The 16,049-nt window shown below is 49.0% G+C and overlaps 1 protein-coding gene across 2 annotated transcripts; it reads right to left on the reverse strand.

Moving 5' to 3' along the window:
* Positions 1-9,771: 9,771 nt before the first annotated feature.
* Positions 9,772-14,811, reverse strand: LOC109761052 (uncharacterized). Of its 2 annotated transcripts, none has more exons than XM_020319848.4 (3): positions 14,691-14,811; positions 10,222-12,587; positions 9,772-10,146 (listed from the first exon to the last, which is right to left on the reverse strand). In XM_020319848.4, exons 1-3 carry the CDS (start codon positions 14,788-14,790, stop codon positions 10,060-10,062), a joined length of 2,553 nt encoding a protein of 850 aa, XP_020175437.1. In that variant the 5' UTR covers positions 14,791-14,811; the 3' UTR covers positions 9,772-10,059. The 2 variants fall into 2 exon arrangements, with proteins under 2 accessions (XP_020175437.1, XP_020175436.1); XM_020319847.4 differs by lacking the exon at positions 14,691-14,811 and adding an exon at positions 12,695-12,978.
* Positions 14,812-16,049: the final 1,238 nt, after the last annotated feature.

A 16,049-nucleotide genomic window follows, 5' to 3' on the forward strand; every position in this document is an offset into this window, starting at 1 on the left:
CGATGCGAGGGAGGGAGACTGCTTCCTGCGACGAGTATAGTGGTGGTGGTGCACAATGACAGGTGGGTCCCACTCCCACCTGGCAAGTGGAAGGCGGATTGGGCGAGCTGTCCCTGAAATGTGGGCCCGGCCGGCCAAACTAATGTTTGAGTTTTTTTCCCGCCTCTGATTGGTACTACCTGCTTTCCCCAAATTATTCTTTTCCACATGTCTTTTTTTTATCATTTATTTTTGCTAGTGATTGGTGTGTGATATAAAAGTTCAGACATTAAGAGTTGGGCGCTCTATGATTTTGTAGCTGATAGTATGCTGTTTGAAGGTTATACACCATTTTTTGTACAATCATTTTTAGATGATATTACATGGCCACACAAAAATGTACTCTACTTCGTATCTAGGCAAATCTAAGGCAAGCATTTTGGGACGGAGGTAATACTATATGAAGTTGATGACAGTTTGGGTTTTATTTATGTGTGTGTGTGTGTACCATTGGCACTTGAAATTAATTCAATAGCTATACACCGTAGTGTGGATGGTAAATAAAATAAGTGTAAAAGTTTATATATAGTTTTCCAAGAATAAATATCTCTTTTTCTCTTTTGGCATGGTGTGCATTTTTATATGTATTTTTGCTCACATTTCTTTCGTTCACACAACAGACAAAAAGAAGACGCATGGTGTTAACCAAATGCTACCAACACAAGCAACGAAGCATGTGAATCTCGACAATTTGCGAGCAGGGCCTTTCGAATCTCTCTCATGCCGCGCTGTTCGGCGGCTGCCAGAGGAGTGGGGACCCGTACCTTTCATTTTTTTTAGGTCGAGTATATTCTTGTTTCCCTTACGTTTTCGTTTCTCTGGCGGCATCGACGAGGTGACAACGGTGATGGTGTTGGTTGTTTTGCGGCATATCCCAGTTTCTCCAAGCCTTTGGAATGATTGTGAAGGTCCCAAGTATGTGTCGTGTGGAGTGATGCCACGGCGACGAGTGGCTATTGCGGTCTTCAAAGCCTAATATATGACAAGGGCATTTGCATGTGTCCATTCCTCTTACCATTGATTCAATGCATTTTGGTGTATTTTCAAGCTCTTACAGCCTAGTATGATTTCCCATGTAATTTAAGCTTTGACGGCGTCTTGTGTCTTGTTGTCTTCCCATTGTACTAGCGAGTGTATTTTCTAAAAATCGGACTGGTGACCGAACCGACAACCTTGGGGTTTTTACCGATAAGACCGCCAGTTCATTGGTTCGCTGCCTGGTTTTTATGGCTAAAAAAATAGATGCCCTTGGGTGTCTTTTCCGTGAAAAACACAACACTGTAAATATCAGGAAAAAATCCTAGAAAATAACTCATCAAAAGTAACCATAAAAATCTATGAAGATCACTACTGGATCATGTGAACACCTGGACAAAATGCACTGAGTTCAAAGTCCAAATCATTAACTATTTCTGGAGTCAAGGTAAAAACAGTTATATTTTGCAATAGCGAGAAATAGAAAAAGGAAAGAAATTCTTTCTACAAAAATATAGAAGCATCAAACAATGCAAATAGTCATTTCTTTATTACCCATATTAGAAACTTTGCTGATGCACAGATCCAAAGCGTTAAAATCCTCTGAAAGTGAGGCAAACAGATGACAGACAGACCACCAGTAAAACAAAATATGCCAAGCACAACGATATCAACCTGAACAAATTCGGCATGTTTGAAAATCGCTGTGTTGTGTGTTTCGCAAACGAGAAATACAAGTAGCACACCTACCAGTTTTGATGTCAAGTCCAAATTACTATGGGAGATAGGTGACAAAATATGCCAAGCACAACAATATCAATCTGAACTTTTATTTGGCATGCCAGGCCTATCTGCTTCTATGCTAGAAATTGTTAGAGTAGTCATTATGGTATACGACTTCTAGTCCAAGTCAGTTTTGTACCCCTACCCCAAGTCGGTTTGTACCCTCTTATATACTCTTGTATGTCGCACCAAATCATCAATAAGCAACAGTTTTATTCAGCTTTCATGGTATCAGATACCGGTCCCAGGGTTTAGGGTATGGCTCCGCCAACGCCACCGCCGCCGCCGCCGCCCAGCTACTTCGAGCGCCGGGCCGCACTCATCGCCAAGGCTGCCAACGCCGCGGCCGCTTCTCTCTCGGCCCTCACCATAGCTCCACAAAACTACCCTGCACCCATCCTCGCCGCACCAATATCTCTTGCTGACACAATCTTCGACGTCAGCCCCTACATCCCCATAGTTCTTGATCTCGCCGCCCACAACTACTACCATTGGAGACATCTCTTCGATCTCCACCTCGGCCGCTGCAACCTGCGCTCGCATGTCGCCGCCAACTGTCTTCCCCGCCCCGACGATCCGCAATGGTTGAAAGACGATCTCGCGATCGTCCAGTGGTTCTACACCCGCATCACCACCGAGATCTTCAACATGCTCGATCACGACGGCGCCACCGCTGCCAACATCTGGCACTCCCTCCGTCAGCTCTTCCAAAGCAACACCGACGCTCGGAAAAACGCTCTCCACACCGAGCTTCGCAATATGGTGCAAGGAGACGCCCCGGTGAACCTGTTCTGCCAGCGCGTTAAGACCATTGGTGATGAGCTCCGCAAACTCGGCGATACAGTTAGCGACTCACAGCTAATCAATATCGTCGTTGTCGGCCTTAGCGAAGACTTTGACAAGCAAGCCTCGTTCATACCGATGATACGGCCCCCTCCTACCTTCGCTGAAGTTCGTTCCTTGCTACAACTCGCGGCGGAAACACAAGCTCGCAAGGACTCTCGCCCCAAGGTCTTTCATGCTGCGGCTTGTCCTCTTCTGTCGTCTACACCAGCGCCGCCTTCCATGCCGGCTCCTGCCGCCGGGCCGTCCGCATCGTCATCTGTTCAACCGCCCCCAGGCTGGCGTCCTAGTCCGAACTACCGCGGCAAAAACCCTATCTACAGGCCGCCGTCGACTCGTTCGGTTCCGCCTACGACATCACCAGCACCGAGTCCTGCACCACCCACCAGTGCTCCATCTGCGGTTGCATGGCGGCCTCCTCATGATCCTTGGACGGGGCTTGTTCAAGCATGGCCCATGCCCTGGTCCGCTCCGTCCACCCTCGGTGCTCCGCCGGCATACTCAGGTGCCTGGCAACCCGGCCTTCGGCCGCCTACTGGTGCTCCCGGGGTTCTCAACCCCCGACAGCCGGCCACTGCCTATCACGCCGCCCCGACGTATGCTCCTTATGGTCATTACACCACCGACGGCGGCGCCTACTACACACCTCAGCCGGCCCTGCTCCCGACGCCACCCCCACCACAGCCGGCCAATGCCTACTACACTCCCCAGCCGGCCCTACTGCCTTCACCATCGTATCCGCCGGCACTGCTTCCGACGCCACCCTCACCTGCGACGCCGAGCTGGGATCAAGCTGCCTTTCTCCAGGCCATGAATAACTTTGCTGCACAAGGAAACTCAGGTACGGATTGGATCTTTGATTCAGGGGCCTCTAGTCATATGTCTGCATCTAGTAATTGGTTATCTTCTTGCACTAAATCTCCTTTCCCTTCCATTATCCTTGGAGATGGATCATCTATTCCTATATATTGTGTTGGTCAGGCTCAACTTCCCTCTTCCACCAAACCTCTTTTACTTCGCGATGTTCTAGTTGCACCCGCCCTCATTAAAAATCTTATCTCTGTTCGCCAATTACTTGCGACAATCTAGTTTCGGCTGAATTTGACCCTTTTGGTTTATCTGTGAAAGATTACCTGACCAAGGCCGAGATCGCTCGCTTCAATAGCTCCGGTGATCTTTATTCTCTTAATGGAGTTCCTGCCGCCACCCCTCCAACATCCATGCTGGCCTCCGTCGATCTCTGGCATCGTCGCCTGGGCCATCCCAACCCCGCCGTCTTAGCTTCTATGCTTAGTGAATTTACCATACTGAAAGAACATGCGGTGCCCCCATGTTTGGTTTTGGTAATTGATGACAATCTCTATGGACTAATGGTTGCCTTGAGTTATATTTGAAGGATTTGTCCATAGGCATTTCTTGAAGTCCATGTGTTGGTTTCAAGGAGTTTATGTGGTGACCAAGGTGTTATTAAGGAATTATCCAAAGATTGGTCATGTGAGAGTAGAACTTATTGCAAGCATGTCTTGAAGAAGAAGATTGTGTGATCATTCATGTTTACCTTCAAGACATCATCCAAATGAAGAGAGTTGGAAAGAGTCAAGGTTGATCAAGACTAAGTCAAGAGTGAATCAAGTTGATCAACACACAAAGCGCACAAGATGTACCGAGAGGGATCAAGCGATCCCATGGTGTGGTAAGCATTGTCAATTACGCTTTGTGTACTAACCCATGATCTTCGTGAGAGTTCTTTGTGGGGTTAGGTTGCGGTGTGCAAGTTCAAGTGAAGCATCATGAAGAGATCAAATGCTTGAAGCTTGCCGTCCATTGTGGCGACAATGGACTTGTGAAGATGTTGCGGTGCGCAAGTTCAAGTGAAGCATCATGACGAGATCAAATGCTTGAAGCTTGCCGTCCATTGTGGTGACAATGGACTGGTGAAGATGTGCGGAAGAGTGGCTCACCCATAGTGGAGTATGGGGGAGCAATCAACTAGTCTTCATCGAGCCAACACAACCAAGAAAGGTGGTCCAACTTGAGGGAGTCAAGATCGTCATCATCTAGCTCAAGTGGACCATGTGCAAGGCAAAGGTTTGCTCTTGATAGGTTTTCTATTTTACCGGTCTCATGATGGTAGTTGGGAGACCGGGTTATAGGATCGATTGCCGTACTATCAAGGGGGGCTCTCGATGAGTAGCTTGATCGTATCGTTCATAGAGAGCTCAAACCATTGCATCCTTGCATCATCTTTGTTGGTTCTTGTTTGGTTCTTCTCTTTGTGAGTTTTGGAGCTTATGGTCATCTTGATGACAAGCTCGATTTTATCGAAAACGGAGTTCACTCGCATCTTCTATGATGTTTTCGATGTTGGAGGTTATGCCGGTTCTTCTCGGTTGGAGGTTTCACTCCTCCAATTTTTGGCATACCTCCCCTGCCTCTTCTTACTATGACCAGTCGCTGTTTTGATGCTACTCGTCTTTCTCAATCCAACAAGCTTGAGTTTGCTCAATTCGGAGCTCATATGCAGAAGTTATGGCAGTTTTGGCTTCCTAGCGGTAGTACCGCGGCCAGAGCGGCAGTACCGCTTATCGCCCCAAGCGGTAGTACCGCTGTCCAAAGCGGTAGTACCGCCTATGGCCATAAGCGGTAGTACGGCTACGGTTCCGCGCTGGTACCGCCTCGATTTTGGGTCTTGCATTTTTCGTGTCGAGTTTTGCAGTAGTTGCACGGCAGTAAGGCACGGCAGTTCCACCTATAAGCGGTAGTACCGCCCTGATGGGCGGTAGTACCGCCTATAAGCGGTAGTACCGCTCCGGTCGGGCGGTAGTACCGCTACTGCATTTTTGGTCCCGTGTTCTGCTCCTCCGGCGGTAGTACCGCTGGGGTGCGCGGTAGTACCGCTTATAAGCGGTACTACCGCCCCAAGGTTCATGTTTGGTTGCTCCTTTTTCCCTGCTTCTTCCGCCAGAGCGGTAGTACCGCTCGTGGAGCGGTAGTACCGCTCGTGTGCGGGCTGAGCACATAACGGTTGGATTTTTCCCCTTCTATAAAAGGGGGTCTTCTTCCCCAATGAACCTTATCCTTTGAGCTCGTGTTCTTCCCCCATTGTTGACCTTCTTCGAGCTTGCTAACTCTCAATCCCTCCATGGATCCTTGCTAGTTTTTGAGGGAAAAGAGAGAGGAGATCTAGATCCACATTTCCACCAATCACTTTCTCCTCTATGTGAGGGGAACCCCTTGGATCTAGATCTTGGAGTTCTTGGTGTTCTCCTTCTTGTTCTTCCTCTCATTTTCCTCCCTAGCATTAGTTGCTTCGGTGGGATTTGAGAGAGAAGGACTTGGGCACTCCGTGTGCCCTTGCCATTGCATTTGGTGCATCGGTTTGAGTTCTCCACGGTGATACGTGGAAGTTACAAGTTGAGAAGCTTATTACTCTTGGGTGCTTGGTGCCCTTGAGCTTGTTCCTCTTGGGTGCTTGGGCGCCCTAGACGGTTGGTGGTGTTCGGAGCTCAATCATTGTGGTGTAAAGCTCCGGGCAAGCGTCGGGGTCTCCAATTAGGTTGTGGAGATCACCCCGAGCAATTTGACGGGTACCGGTGACCGCCCCCAAGGGTTGCCAAAGTGTACGGGTTCGGTGACCGCCCCCAAGGGTTGCCATTTGTACGGGTTCGGTGACCGCCCTCAAGGGTCCCTTAGTGGAATCACGGCATCTTGCATTGTGCGAGGGCGTGAGGAGATTACGGTGGCCCTAGTGGCTTCTTGGGGAGCATTGTGCCTCCACACCGCTCCAAACGGAGATTAGCATTCGCAAGGGTGTGAACTTCGGGATACATCGCCGTCTCCGCATGCCTCGGTTATCTCTTACCCGAACCCTTTACTTATGCACTTTACTTTGTGATAGCCATATTGTTTCTTGTCATATATCTTGCTATCACTTAGTTGTTTATCTTGCTTAGCATAAGTTGTTGGTGCACATAGGTGAGCCTAGTTGTTGTAGGTTTTGTGCTTGTCAAATTAACCGCTAGGTTTATTCCGCATTTGTTCAAGCCTAAACCGTAAATATTTTAAAGCGCCTATTCACTCCCCCCTCTAGGCGACATCCACGATCTTTCACATACCATGTAATAGGGACTCATAATTCTATGTTTTGCGAGTCTTGTCAATTAGGCAAACATGTGCGTCTTCCCTTTAGTTCCTCTAGTTCTTGTAGCACTTATCCCTTTGAATTAATACATTGTGATTTATGGACCTCTCCCATTGCAAGTGTTTCGGGTTTTAAATACTACCTTGTTATCCTAGATGATTTCACCCACTTTGTCTGGACTTTTCCTCTACGCAACAAATCCGAGGTCCATTCTCTTTTTCTTAATTTTCAACGCTATGTGTCTGTTCACTTCTTCCTCCCAATTCACTTTATCCAATGTGACAATGGTCGCGAGTTTGATAACATTAAAAATCGTACTTTCTTCTTACAACATGGCATCCTGCTTAGGTTCTCATGTCCCTACACCTCCCCTCAAAATGGTAAAGCAGAACGCTCTCTTCGCACCCTCAATGATATAGTTCGCACTCTCCTCATTCAATCATCTATGCCTCCCAAGTTTTGGGCTGAAGCCCTACACATGGCTACCTTCCTTCTAAATATTCGACCTTCTAAAACTAAACCCAACACTACTCCCTATTATTCCCTCTTTCTTTCCCACCCCGACTACTCCGCGGTTCGTGTTTTCGGCTGTCTCTGTTTTCCCAATGCCTACGCCACTTCTGCAAATAAATTGTCACCACGCTCTATCCCATGTGCTTTTCTCGGCTTCTCTGACGAGCACAAAGGCTATCGCTGTCTCGACCTTCACACCGGACACGTTCATGTCTCTCGTCATGTCACGTTTGCTGAGCACATTTTTCCTTTCTCACAACGCACTACTACACCATCCAACACCCCTAGCTCCGCAAACACCCCCTCTCCCCGTCCTTTCCAACTATATACTCCCCTACCTGCCGAAACAACTTATCACCACCACCATTAACACCCACCATAGCCAATCCCAACCATACACTCACCCCACCCGAGACGTCCCCAACACCCCTGACCCCTGCTCCCTCCCCAACACCCAGCCCTGCTCCCACTCCACCACCCAGCCCTGCTCCCACTCCACCACCCAGCCCTACTCCTTCGTCCGACTCTTCCGCTGCGCCGGACTCACCAGTACCCACCTTACCCCCTCGTGCTATTCCTACAGCAGCCCCGATTAATGATCATCGCATGCGTACTAGGGCCAAATCAGGATTTCATCAACCCCAAGACCGCCTAAACCTTCATACCTCCGTATCTCTCACTTCTCTTCCAAAGAATTACAAAACTGCTCTACTTGATCCCAGTTGGGCCGCTGCCATGCAAGAAGAATATAATGCTTTACTTCAAAACAACACCTGGCAACTTGTTCCTCGTCCTCCCAATACCAATATTGTTTCTGGCAAATGGATTTTTCGCCAAAAGTTCCACTCCGATGGGAGCCTCTCACGATATAAAGCCAGGTGGGTTTGTCGTGGCTTTTCTCAGCAACAAGGAATTGATTACGAAGAAACCTTCTCTCCTGTTGTTAAACCTAGCACCATTCGCACCGTTCTTAGTGTTGCTGTCTCCTCTTCATGGCCCATTCACCAACTTGATGTTAAAAATGCTTTCCTCCATGGTTCCCTTCAAGAAACTGTCTACTGCCAGCAACCTCTGGGTTTTGAAAATCCATCCTTTCCAACTCATGTATGTCTTCTTCAGAAATCTCTCTACGGTCTTCGACATGCCCCACGAGCTTGGTTTCAACGCTTCTCCTCCTTCATTCAAACAATAGGCTTCACTCCATCTCTCTCCGACACCTCTCTTTTTGTGTATCATCAAACTTCTGACACTGCCTATTTACTTCTCTATGTAGATGATATCATTCTTACCGCCTCCTCTCAAAAGTTCTTAGATCATATTGTCTCTCTTCTTAGATCTGAATTTTCTATGACTGACCTAGGACTCCTTCATCATTTCTTAGGCATTGCTGTTGTTCGAGATTCCACCAGCCTTTTTCTTTCCCAACTCCAGTATATTCTTGATCTTCTTAATTGTGCTGGTATGCTTGACTGTCAATCATCTCGCACTCTTGTCGATACTAGTTTTAAACTTTCGGCTACCGGTGAACCCTTTTTCGATCCTACTCTCTATCGTAGCCTAACAGGTGCTCTCCAATATCTCACCATTACTCGTCCTGAAATCTCTTTTGCTGTTCAACAAGCATGTCTCTATATGCATGATCCCCGGGTTCCTCACTATAATCATGTTGAACGCATTCTTCGGTATTTAAAAGGAACTCTCAATCATGGTCTCCACCTCAATAATTCTTCTCCAAACTCGCTTACCGCATACTCTGATGCAGACTGGGCTGGTTGTCCTGACACTCGAAGGTCCACTTCCGGTTTTTGTGTTTTTCTTGGTAACAATTTGATTTCTTGGTCTTCGAAAAGACAGGTTACAGTCTCACGTTCGTCGGCCGAGGCTGAGTATCGCGCTGTGGCACATGCCGTTGCAGATACAATCTGGATTCGGCAGTTACTCTCCGAGCTACACAGGCCTATTGAGCAGGCCACTATTGTCTACTGTGACAACATATCAGCAGTCTACATGACCAGCAATCCAGTTCAACACCGACGCACAAAGCATATTGAGATTGATATTCATTTTGTTCGTGAAAAGGTTGCTCTTGGTCAGGGTGCTTCATGTTCCCTCTACGGCTCAGTTTGCTGACATTTTCACCAAGGCACTGCCTACTAAGCCGTTTCAAGATATCTGTTTCAGTCTCAACGTCGTCGAGCCTGCCGTTGATACTGCGGGGGGATGTTAGAGTAGTCATTATGGTATACGACTTCTAGTCCAAGTCAGTTTTGTACCCCTACCTCAAGTCGGTTTGTACCCTCTTATATACTCTTGTATGCCGCACCAAATCATCAATAAGCAACAGTTTTATTCAGCTTTCAGAAATGACAAGAATTAACCAAGTTATCCATGTACTGAACCATCATTTCACATACATATGGACAAACAAAGTCACAACAACATTATTAGCAATAGATGAGATGTCTTGTCCACATCCATAAAGAAAATCGAATGTATTGGATGGGATCAACTCTCAGTATGGAGGTTCATAAGAAGATTCATCTCAATCAGAGAACAATACAAGGGAATTGCCCACAATCACTTGTGCAGTTTTAAAAGCAATCTCAAACCACAAACATATAAATCCTATCAACTAGTCAATTCTGCAGAACATAACAGCAGAAAGCTGTATTTTATCAATCATCATACATCTGTCTAACAAGGTGCGTGGAACTGGGCAAGCAGCTACGTCGAGTTAGGTGCCCTGAATGGTGGTAGTTAGAGCACTAACTAGACTCGGCCTCGGGTGATTTGACACTCCGCAGCCTGCTGGAGCGCCGGACCGGGGTCATCGCCTCATCATCCTTGTTCCTCTGCAAAAAAAAAAAAGTTCAGTCAGGCACATATCATATTTGAACCGAGAAGAGGGACAAACAATTCAAGCTTACTTTCTTGGCAGCGATCTTCTCATAGGTCGTGAAGCTGCCATAGGATGATGTGGAGTATGACATGGACTCCCTCTTGGACGCGGGCTCGAGGCCGACGTTCTCTTCCTCCTTGGTCTTCCCCCTGCCATGGCCATGGCCAGACGACAAGCTGCTGCTGTACTGAGAGAAACCAGAGTCACCAAATCGCTCAGTTTCTCCTGCCTGAGGAGACTTGACAAGACGATGGCCCTCACTGCTCGCTGAACCAGATTGAGTCTCAGCTTCCTCGGCTTGCTCAGCTGGTGCATTGGCACTTGTGGCAACCTGAGCTTGCTTCTTCCTCATGGAAAGGGCAGCAATGCTGGCTGAAAGAATGACCACGACAATGGCAACACCTGCTGCTGCTGCAGGCTTTGAGATTCTGTCCAAGTAGCTTGGCGACATGCTGGAATCTGACTCAAGACCAAGATGCGGCTCCTTGTCTTCCTTGCTATTGCCGTGATTGTCCTCGGGCTCTTCACTCTCAACATCTTGCTCACGCAGCTCAGCAGGTTCAGACGGGGTGTCCAAATCCTGACTGATCTCTTCGCCATTGCTGCTACCTGGAGCTGCTTCTGATGCCCGCTCATCTACTGCCTTGGAGTAGTCTGATGCATCAGATTCTTCTTCTACCACTGCAGCAACACCCTCTGATTCTGCAATCAAGTCAGCACTGCTTGCTTCAGAAACTGCATCCTGGATCTTCAACTGCTCCTCCAGGACAGTGGCACCATAGCTGCTACCAGGAGCTTCTTCTGACATTTCAACATCAAGCTCATCTACTACCATGTCGTAGTAGTCTGATGCATCAGATTCTTCTCCCACTCCAGCATCATCAACTGATTCTTCTTCCGGCTCTGCAGGCAAGGCATTGGCGCTGCTAATAGGCTCTTCACTCGTCACTGGCCATGCCTCGGCGAAGTTGTAGTAGAAATCAGCAGCAGCACCATGGTCACCATCGGCAGCTGCAGCACTCCAGTTGGCTGCGAAATGCGGACCAAAGTACTCTTGCTCTTGTGTGGATGTGGAAGCCAAGGCCTCCCAGTAAGACGTGATCGAATCCAACGAACTGCTTGACCATTGCTTGAGCCAAGCAGCCAACTCCACAGGGTGTGATTCTTGAACTGAAAGAAAGCTGGACGCCCTCGACATGATCGGGGAATCTGGCTGCAGCAGCACGCACACGGAAGCAGCAGACATGAACAGAACGAAAGCGAGGGGGAGCAGGAACCTCAACGCGGATCCCTTCTTGGCTGGAGCTCGCGCCCCATGCTCCGGCTCCGGCGTCAGTGCACGGGCTCGCGGAGGAGTCGCCCTAGGCTCCGGTGCAGGAACGCGAGCCGGCTCTGGCGTCACCGCAGCAGCCTCCGGTGACAGCAGCAGAGGAGGCGGCGGCGAACCCGGCGCGGGCTCTGGCGCCAGGACGCAGGCCTCGGCAGCCTCAGGTGGAGCGGCGAGAGCTGGCTGTTCCCCCGGCAGATGATTTTGCTCTGCTTGCTCTTGCTCCTCCTCCGTGAGGTCGTCCTCCGTGGTGGCAGTGGCGTCGGTTTCGTCGCTGCTCTCCGAGGCGGAGGCGGAGGCGAAGCCGTCCTCGAGGCGCCTGACGCCAGCGCCGCCGTGCCGGTAGATGTCGACGCGGGGGTTGGGCTTGTAGTGGAGGAACCGCGGCCGCGGCGAAGTGTAGTTGGTCTTGGGGTCGTACAGGGCCGCCCGGGACGGCTCCGCGCCCACCGGATCGGCCGCGGCGTGCGGGCGGTTGACGCCCACGCCCACGCGCACGGGATCCTCCATCCCCGCGTCGTCATCATCTCCAGCGAGCGGGCCGTGCCACGCGGCCGCCGCGGAAGGGGCCTCGAACGAGTGCCGCAGGCTGCGCTCCGCGCCCACCGAATTGGCCTCCGCGTGGTGGTGGTTCACGCTGCCTAACACGGGATCCTCCATCCCCGCGGCGAGCAAGCCGTGCGGTGCGGTGGCCGCGGGAGGGGCCTCGAAGGAGAGGCGCAGGCGGCGCGGGGCTCCCGCCTCGGGCGGTGGCCCCTTGGGCTTGTGCGCGAGGTTGGCGGGGGAGAAGGGCGCGAGGTGGGGCGTGTCGTGGTGGTTGCGCTCGCCGAGCACCTTGCTGCTGTTCCTGGGCGAGGCGGCCTTGGACGCGGCGGAGATGGTGGGCGCCATGAAGTTCTTGGGGCCGCCAGAGCGCGCCGCGGGCTTGGGGGTGCGGTCCCGCGGCTCGTTCTCCTTCTCCCCAAAGGAGGAGGAGAGGGACCTCCGGCGCGGCGAGGGCGAGGAGTGGTGGCACCCGCAGACGCCGCCGCCGCCCTTGGAGGTGGAGCTCCTCTGCGACGGGCAATCTGCAGATCAGGGAGAGGGCCGGGGTTGAGAGCTGGTGGCCGAACAGGCTCGGATCCGCGTGCATAACAGCCGAAACCAGCAAGGAAATCGAGGGCTCGGGAGTTACCGGCGGGCTTGAAGGGGTTGGAGTCGGCGCTCCTCCGCATGGCGGGGCAGGGCCTGGCCGCGGCCGGCGACGGGGACGGGGACGGGGACCTGGCCACCGTTGCCATCTCGGGACGGCGCAGCAGAGAGGGAGAGGGGACTATTTTCTTTTTCCGTTCGTTCTCCGGCTGATTTCGAAATCTGCTTGTTCTCTTCTCGGGGGAATGTGCGAGGAAGCGGAGAGGGGTAGGTGGGGATGGAGTTAAGAGGAGGAGGAGCGGTTTTCTGTTTGGGCGCAACGGCTAGATTATCGAGGGGAGGAGAGTGAAGTGACCGTTGGGCGGTGGGGATCAGATCACCCCCACCGACGGCCCCGCCTGGAAGGGAAGAGGGATTCTGTTCTGCCCGTTGCCTTTGGCTCAGTCGACCGTGGCCACAGCTTCACCAGCAGACTAGTACTCTATTGCCTTTTGAAATTTTGAACAGTCTCTCCTACTTTTCCCTTTTGAAATTTTGAACAAGGTTGTGGGCATGAAGCGATCCACCAGAGAGTAGAGATATTATATACCCTAAAAAAACAGAGTGAATAGATGGTGATAGATGGTAGAGTGAATAGTTCTTAATTATAACGCGACACTCTAGCATCCTATTTACTGTAGCGTACAAATTATTCGATTGTTTTGAACAAATTATTAAAAGCACAAACAAAATTTTGGAAAATGTGAACAAAAGTTGAAATTTTCAAATAGCTTTTGAATTACAGGAACTAAATTTAGAATTTGTCAGATCCTGAAAAAGTCTGAATATTATTTTTTAAAGAAGAACAAATTTCCTTTTTAAATTCACACTTTTTTTAAAAAGATTTTTTTAACATGGGGGCATTATTTGAACTTGCGAACAAAATGTTGAAAACACGAACATTCCTCTTAAATTGTGAACAAATTTTGAAGACCAGAACATTTTTTGAAATTCCTGCACATTTTTTGAAACACATTGATGAAAATCCTGAACAAATTTTGAAGACCAGAACATTTTTTGAAATTTCTGAACATTTTTTGAAACACATTGATGAAAATCCTGAAAACATTTTGAAGACCAGAACATTTTTTGAAATTCTTGAAAAAAAATTCAACACATTTACGAAATCCTGAACAAATTTTGAAACAAGAAAATTTTTTGAAATCCCTAAATAATTTTTTAAATAATGAACAAAACAAGAACAATTTTTGAAATCCCTGAAATTGATTTGGAACACGGACATTTTTTCAAATCATGAACACATTTTGAAAACAAGAACAGTTGTTTAAATCCCTGAACATTTTTTGAAATCATGAACAAATTTCGAAAATAAGAATTTCGAAATGCAAAGATATTTATGAAATCATGAACAAATTTCGGAAACGAGAACAATTTTTGAAACACAAAGGATATTTATGAAATCATGAACAAATTTTGAAAACCAGAATAATTTTTGAAACACAAAGATATTTATGAAATCTTGAACAAATTTTGAAAACAAGAACAAATTTTTAAATACAAAGATATTTATTGAATCTTGAACAAATTTTGAAAACGAGAACAGTTTTTGAAATCCCTGAACATTTTTCGAAACATGAACATTTTTTGAAATCACGAACAAGTATTGAAACTGAGAACAATGTTTGGAACATGAACATTTTTTGGAATTATGTACAAAATTTCAAAGTAACAATATTTTTTGAAACACAAACTTTTTTAGAATTGTGAACAAAATTTTGAACACGAGAACATTTTTTGAAATTCAGAACAAATATTTGAAAATTTCAATCAAAAGTAACAAGAAAAGGAAAAAAAATAAATAGAAAATGAAAACGAAAAAAGTAACAGAGACAAAAAATGAAAAGGGAAATAGAAAAACCGGTCCAGGAACCAGGTTCCAAAAACCGATAAAAACCATTGGTTACCCTCTAGGAGATTCCCAAAACCGAAACCTTGTACCTGCTATAGATGGGTCGGCCCAAACCCTGTGAAGGAGTTACCGGCGGGCTTGAAGGGGTTGGAGTCGGCGCTCCTCCGCATGGCAGGGCACGGCCTGGCCGCGGCCGGCGACGGGGACGGGGACCTGGCCACCGTTGCCATCTCGGGACGGCGCAGCGGAGAGGGGGATTTTTTTTCTTCCGTTGGTTCGTTCGTTCTCTTCTCGGGGGATTTCGAAATCTGTGTGTTCTCTTCTCGGGGGAATGAAATCAAATGAAATGCGCGAGGAAGCGGAGAGGGGGGCGGGGATAGGCGCAGGGTGGAGTTAAGAGGAGGAGGAGCGGTTTCCGTTGGGTGTAACGGCGAGATTCCGTTGGCGAGACGGAGACGGAGACGGAGTACGCAAGTGAAGTGACCGTTGGGTGGCGGGGATCGTCACCGGTCAGATGCGCGGGACCCCGCCCCCATGGGCCCCGCCTGGAAGAGGGATGGATGGAGCCCGATGGATTCTTTTTTTGCCCGTTGGTTGCCTTGACCTCGCTCGCTCAGTCGACCGTTGCCGCGGCCGGCTTCAGCAGGCAGCGGAGTGGAGTAGAGAGGGCAAATTTGATAAAATTGACCCGTGGACGAAATCAAATCACAGAATGAACTGTCCGTGAAACTATTTCACGCGGCTGACCTTTTTGTGTGACGCCCGACACGAAGGCGTCACACTACACTGTGCAACGCCTCACAGATAGGCGCTACACGTCTGGCCAGTGTTGCACCCCAGACTGCCTAAAAATTGCTAAGTCATTGTGCAGAGCCTAAGAGCTAGGCGCTGCACTGTATAGTGGGGCGCCTAACTCTCAGGCGCTGCACTAGTGGTTGCACTACAAAATGAAGCAACCACTAGTACAACGCCTACAAGCTAGGCGCTACACTGTATAGTGTGGCGCCTAGCTCTCAGGCGTTGCACACTGACTTAGTATTTTCGGATCACACGGGTGCGACGCTGGCCAGGCGTGTAGCGCCTATCTGTGAGGCGTTGCACAGTGTAGTGTGGTGCCTTCATGTCGGGCGTCACATAAAAAGGTCAGCTGCGTGAAATAGTTTCACGGTCAGTTCATTATGTGATTTGATTTCGTTCATAAGTCAAATTTATCAATTTTACCGAATAGAGAGGGCAGGGCGCGTCCCAGAGCAGAGTACTCTATTGCCTCCCAAGTAGCGTTCGCAAAAATTTGCTTCCCGGAGCAGAGAGAGCAGGCAGGGGGCGCCCACTGGCTTTCTTTGCGCCATTTTGAAACCAAGCCGCGCTCTGGACGGGGCATGGAACAGTCAGCCTCTCCTCATTTTCCTTTTGAGATTTCGAAGCACAAGATTGCGGGCATGAAGCGGCCCGGAGAGAGAGAGAGAGAGACAGAGAGAAAAATGAAGCG

The sequence above is a fragment of the Aegilops tauschii genome, chromosome 4 (assembly GCF_002575655.3).
Source record: "Aegilops tauschii subsp. strangulata cultivar AL8/78 chromosome 4, Aet v6.0, whole genome shotgun sequence".
Lineage (NCBI taxonomy): Eukaryota > Viridiplantae > Streptophyta > Magnoliopsida > Poales > Poaceae > Aegilops > Aegilops tauschii.